Below are 6,583 nucleotides of genomic sequence, written 5' to 3' on the forward strand. Positions count from 1 at the left end.
CACTGCCGAGAGCTCATTAGGAGCTTATAGTCATCATCACCACGCGCCTGGAGTACTTACTGGAGCCACCGCTGCACGTCATCGTCGATTCTGCTGCTGCTGCTATCCCCACCGCATCCTCCGCTGTGGTTGCCGTTCACGTTGCCATCATTGTCGCCTCTGTCACCACCACGTTAAAGAAACCCTACCGCCATTATTATCAGATTTATTGCTAGTATGGTTATTTTATTTTTACATATTAATTTGTGACTTTATCATTTTGTTAGGATTTTTGTTAGATCAGTGATTAAATTTGTTTAATAAAGTATATGATTAGGATTTGTTGTGTTAATTTAATAAATATAAAAATTAAATAATGTTAGAGTAGGTTAAGTAAGGTGAGATTAAGAGTGCTTGAGTTATTGGAAGATCTTAGTTGTATTTAGTGAATGATTTTTTTTCAATTACATTAAACTTATGTCGTTTACTTTTGTCATGCCTCTTATTAGTTTTTGAATTAGTTTTAGCTTGTGAATTTAGTATGTTGTCCTTTTTATTAGGATGGTACTATTTTCTCTGAGATCAGTTGAAGTTTGCTTTTTCTGTTATTTGTGAATAATATTCCAGGTTGGTTTTCTATCTCTGAATATAATGAATTGTTTAAATTTTATGTTGGACTTACTTTTCTTAAGATAGAGTTTTAGGACAGAAGTGGGAGAAGGTTCCATAGTGGCACCTTCTCAGAACCCTTGTTTGCTGAAAAATTGTAAAGTTATAAGGGGTTGCACATTAGAACGGTTAGGATTTGATGTTTTATCGAATGCGTGTATGTTATAACTTATGCCTGCAGCTGTTTTCCTATGAAAACTGTTATATTTATTTGATGGATGTCTCTGAATTAAGGAGAACTTCTGTCAAATTGTCATTTAAATTGTTTAAAATATGTCTGGTTTGTCAGAAAATGATAATTGTATTTGGTGGGAGATTTTAATTATAGGGTACACTCTGCCAAATTTTCTAAAAAATTTAATAATTTGTGTCGTTCGTTGAATTCTAAAGTGTGTTTTAATATAATTCTAAGTCATCGTCTATGAATGTATGATAGGAATAACGGTGGCCGGGAGGTTTAAAACCTGACTTCTTTGAGGTGGTTGACGCGTTTGTTGCACAAGTCTTCAGCATGGAACCGTTTAAGTCTGAAGGGGTATCTAGGTGTTTGTGTCAAAAGTGTCGGCTGACTAAGTGGTTAGGACCTGCGGATATAACACTCCACCTCTGTCGTAACGGGTTCAAGGATGGATATTGGATGTGGACAGAACAAGAAAAAGTGGACAAGCAGGGAATTAACCAGTCTGCCTCGAATTTGAATAGGTTCGACGGTCGATCAACGAGAGTTCAGGTGGTGAGAGAACTAAACATGAAAGAAATGACTTGGGAGGGTAACCAAGAGAGATATAATGAGATACTATTTGTTGCAACAAGTGTTATGGAATTAGAAGAGGCTGAACAAGAGCCTAACCCAGAGGCAAAGAGATTTTATCATCTGTTAGAATCTGCTGCAAAACCTTTGTTCGAAGGGTGCTTTCATTCGGAGTTGTCTGTATGTGTTACAATGATGAGTATTAAGTCAGAGTCAAATTATATCCAAAAGTCTTTTGATAAGTGGACCACACTTTGCAACGATCTGGTGTCTGTCGGGACAACGGGCATTCCTCGAAACCACTACGAAGCAAAGAAGTTAGTTTCAAAATTGGGTCTAAATTTGGTAAAAATTTATTGTTGTTTGAATGGTTGTATGCTATATTACAAGAGGGATATAGACCTAACTGAATGCAGATTTTGTAGATCACCGAGGTTCCAAGTTGAGAGAGAACAGATTGGTAAACGTCGGTTAAAGAGAGTTTCAATGAAACGGATGCACTACTTGCCCTTAATCCATATGTTGAAACGATTGTATACATCGATGTGTTCGGCCCCTCACATGACCTGGCATAGTAACAACAAGAGAGATGATGAAATCATGACGCATCCGTCACACGGAGAAGCTTGGAAGCATTTTGATTAGGTCTACCCTACATTTGCAAGTGAACCTAGAAACGTTAGACTAGCTTTGTGTTCTGACGGGTTCGCACCGAATTCTAATTTGGTTAACGCGTACTCTTGTTGGCCTGTAGTTGTAACACCTTATAACCTGAGTCCCGAAATATACATGATGGACCTTTACATGTTCCTAATTTGCATCATACCTGGGCCCATCAATCCAAAGACCAAAATAGATGTCTTCTTGCAACTCTTGGTGGATGAGTTAAAGGAGTTGTGGATCTATGGTGTAGAAATATATGATATTTCGATGAAAACAAACTTTCAACTGTATGTTGCATTGATGTGGACCATTAACGACTTTCCTGCATACGAGATATTGTTAGGTTGGTCCACTCAGGGCAGAATGGCACGTCTCATTTGTATGGAGGATACAAAGACATTTTGGTTGATGAATGGTGGTAAGAATTTATGGTTTGGTTGTCATCGAAGATTTCTCGACATGGATCATCCTTTTTGGCGCAACAAGGACTCGTTCAAAAAGAATAAAACTGAGCAATAAGAGGCACCCGTGAGGTTGGGTGGTAGACAAGTTTGGCATCGTGTTAGTAAAATCCAAGGATCGTCGATAACGGGGCAGGTTTGAGACCTCCGGGATATGGCAGGGAGCATAATTAGACTAAAGAGAGTATATTTTGGGAGTTACCTTATTGAAAAGACAACTTGGTTTGACATTATCTTGATGTGATACAGATTGAAAAAAACGCGTTTGATAATATCATACACAGAGTAATAGAGATGATGAGTGAACAAAGAATAACGATAAGGCTAAGTTAGACTTGGCGGACATTTGTTGGCCACCAGATCTGAACTTAAAGAGACTTAATAACCGGCGGTGGGCTAAACCAAAGGCGGTGTTCGCTCTAACAAGGGCCAAAGACAAAATATTTGTAAGTAGATTAGAGGATTAAGGTTTCCTGATTGTTATGCCTTTAACTTGAGCAAGTGTGCGAACGTCTCACAGGATATGCTTGCTAGGTTGAAGAGTCATGATTGTCAAGTCTTCATGGAGTCTTTGCTTTCTGTCGTGTTTAGAGAACTTCCAACTAACATCTGAAAATTCCTCACAGAAATAAATGAGTTCTTTAGGGAGTTATGTGCCACAAAACTTAGCAATAATGATCTCACAGTTATAGACAAGAACATTCCCATCGTACTTTTTAAACTAGAGAGGATATTTCCTCCATCCCTTTTTAACGTTATGAAACACTTAGCAATCCACCTACAGTACGAACCAATACTATGTGAGCCGGTCCAATTTAAGTGGATGTACCTATTTGAGAGGATGATTAGTCCATTCAAGAGTACCGTGAAGAATAGAGCTCGGATTGAGGGCAGCATTTGCGAAGCATTCCTAGTTAAGGAAACATCCGCATTTTTCTCATTCTATTTTCAACCTCGTGTTGAGTCACGTAAAACAAAAGTTACAAGGAATGATGAGAAGGGAGAATTCTCGTCAAGTGGAACAACATACCCAATCTTTTCTCCAGAAGGAGCTGCAATGGGTGCGGACAGTGACTACTGGTTAGAACAGAAGAAAATCGATGCTGCACATCTGCATATGTTACTTAATTGTGACCAAATTTCACCCTTCCTCATGTGAGTTTTTTAAGTCTTCGTAAATATTGTAATAAGTATGATAATAACTTCTTAATCTAATCAAAGCTTCTTTATCATATTCATATAGGTTATTCCAAAAAACAAATCCTGATATTTCATTGAACAATTTTTCACATTAGTTCAGAGAATACATCAATATGCATCTAACTGACACCATAGATTCGGAACTATTGCATTGAGTTGGGGTCCAATGAATAAGGGCACTAACTACCCAAGATACAATGTTAATAGATATCAGTTCTATTCTTTACAGTGGTCAATTGGAAAGAAAACAAATAACACTAGACTTTGGATTCGTGAGGATTCATGCGGTGGTCATTCTGATTGGTTTAGTATGTTGCACAACATAATTCAATTATAGTATTTATGTCACACTACATACAAGGTGTGCGTATTTAAATGTGAATGGTATGATCCAAGTTCGTGACAAGGAACACAAAGGTACAAGGACTATGATATCACTGAAGTTAATGTAACCAGAAAATATAGGCACTACAATCCTTTTATTCTACCTCAAAATGCACGACAGGTATACTATTTTCCTTATCCGTGTTCATGCAAGTCTAGTTGGGTGGTTGTGGTTAAGACTAAGTCAAGAGGCTGTATTGAATCTGATGATAGGACAGAGGGTCAGGAACCTTACCAGATTAATGACCCAACTCCTTCGAAAACAGTAGTTGATACCGGTGAGCCGATCACCCTTAGGTCGGCTGTTATAGATGATGACATCATTGACCTTGAAATAGAGGACGACACACTACAACCAGAGGACGACGATCTTTAAGAAGAAGACAAGGTCGATGGCGACGAAGAAGAGGAAGATAAGTTCGATGATCAGGAAACTATCTCAGAAGAGGATGATGGTGAACCAGAGGAAGAAGATGATGAATCTGAATAGGGTTAATATAAATATAGTTCTATAATATGTATTTCTTTACCAAACTTTGAGAACAATGTAATATAATTAGCATTGTTTCAGATATTTCAATTACCATCGTTCCTTATTTTTAATTTGTATGTTTGATATTTTACATCAAGTTTAAAGCACTATTTCAATTATTAATTATTAGGGTACATTATAGGTGGACAGAAAAAGATTATTAAAAAAAAATAAAAAAAGACTACCGTCGGAATTACAGCCCAGTCAATTTTTCAAAAAAAAAACTAAAAAAACATTTTCGTCGACATTACCGTTAAATTAATCCACCGGTAAGATGACGCCTAGACATATGATATGGTGTCAACGTTACCATTGAAAAATCTGTTTTCTTAATAACTATATTTCGTCGTTAAATCCGATGAAAATTACTGTCGAATGCAAAAATTCGACAGTAATATATTACCGGCAAAATTTATTCCATCGGATAAATACCGATGCAAAATCTGATAGTAACCATTGTACTCTCGTATTTTATTCATTTTTTCGACAGTAATTCTGATGGTACTCAACATTTTTCTTGTACTGGCATTTCTCACCCTTCTCTTTTGCATTTCTCCTCCTCCCCTCATTGATGTTGCTACTTCTTCTTCTTCTTCTCCTCCTCATCTTCCTCTTTTTTCCTCATCTTTTTCTTTTATTACTGTCGTCGTCACCACCATCACACCACAGCCTTCATCTCCTCCTCCTCCTCTTCTTTATTTTCTCATTTGAATTTCTCTGAATCTCTTCCTTTCTTTTTCTCCTCCTCCCCCTCCTTCTTCACCATGATTATTATCATCGTCATTATCGTTATCATTATTGTCATCATCGCCGTCTTCTTCTTATATGTATAAGTCCAAATCCAAAATATACCGAAATTCCTTAATGATGACGACACACAAACAAACTCAGTTCAAAACAAGTTCAGACTAAAAGTGCATCTTATTTAAATTCATATGCACCAAAATTAAATTCAAAATACACCAAAATTATTTAATGATGACACACAAGCAAATCCAGTTCAAAACAAGCATAGTTTATTTAATGATAACTCAAAACTCCTCCTCCTCATTCTTCTTCTTCATTATCATCATCTCTTCTTCTTTTTTTATTTATAATCTTCTCATTCTTGTTTTACCTTCTCATGATTCTTCTTGTTTTACTTTCTTAAAAAAAACAAGAAAAAAAAACAATAATGCTGCAAAATCAGTAGGAAGAGGAGGAACCTACATTCATTCAACTAAATGAGATTGCAATACAATACATACATATTCATTCAAGTCAAATATGAGAAGCAATGCTCCTAAAAGAAGACATAAGAGCAACAGAAAAAAGAAAAAAAGAAAGAAGAATAAAAAGAAGAAAAAAATACATCATTAAAAAATATATTTTTGTATTTTTGTAGTAAAATTTCGATGTCAAAATTCAGAAATCTAAGTTATTGTTAAAAAATTTTGGTGTTTTATGTTCTGATAAATTCTACATAATTTAAAATTCTTCCTATTCCTCTTCCTCTTCCACATCTTATGCTGATTCTTCTTCTTCTTTTTTATCTTTTTTTATCTTCTTTTTTATTTTATTTTTTTTATAATTCTTCTTATTTTACTCTCTTAAGAGGAATAAAACAAAAAAAAAAAGAAAAAACCAAATAAAGAAGAATAAATAACTGCAGTATCAGTTGAGGAAAAAGAAGAAAATAAAAACAAAAATAAAACGCAACAATAATAACACCAATAGAAGAAGGAGAAGAGGCGCATGAAAAAACGCACGCAAAGAAGAATGACGTGATTTATGTGCATGTTGTGTGTGAGTAGGTTTTGTTGGGTTTGAGCCAACTTAGTTGGATTTAGTTGCAAAAAAAATTTAGATGTGTAACAAGACTCTACTAACTCTATTTTTAAACTGATGGCAAAAATAATAAATTCTAGCATTTTTAATTACTTTTTACATAATTCGTGTTCGTGT

General features: G+C 35.5%; 1 protein-coding gene across 1 annotated transcript; it reads left to right on the forward strand.

The window, feature by feature from the left end:
• On the forward strand, positions 1,160-2,044 carry LOC107612011. The gene has a single exon (XM_016313861.1). It carries the CDS (start codon positions 1,160-1,162, stop codon positions 2,042-2,044), a length of 885 nt encoding a protein of 294 aa, XP_016169347.1.

Source organism: Arachis ipaensis, chromosome B01 (assembly GCF_000816755.2).
Source record: "Arachis ipaensis cultivar K30076 chromosome B01, Araip1.1, whole genome shotgun sequence".
In the NCBI taxonomy this organism is placed as follows: Eukaryota; Viridiplantae; Streptophyta; class Magnoliopsida; order Fabales; family Fabaceae; genus Arachis; species Arachis ipaensis.

Excerpts from the sequence above, each read along its gene's own strand:
- LOC107612011 (XM_016313861.1), top strand. The coding sequence starts at position 1,160 with ATGGAACCGTTTAAGTCTGAAGGGGTATCTAGGTGTTTGTGTCAAAAG.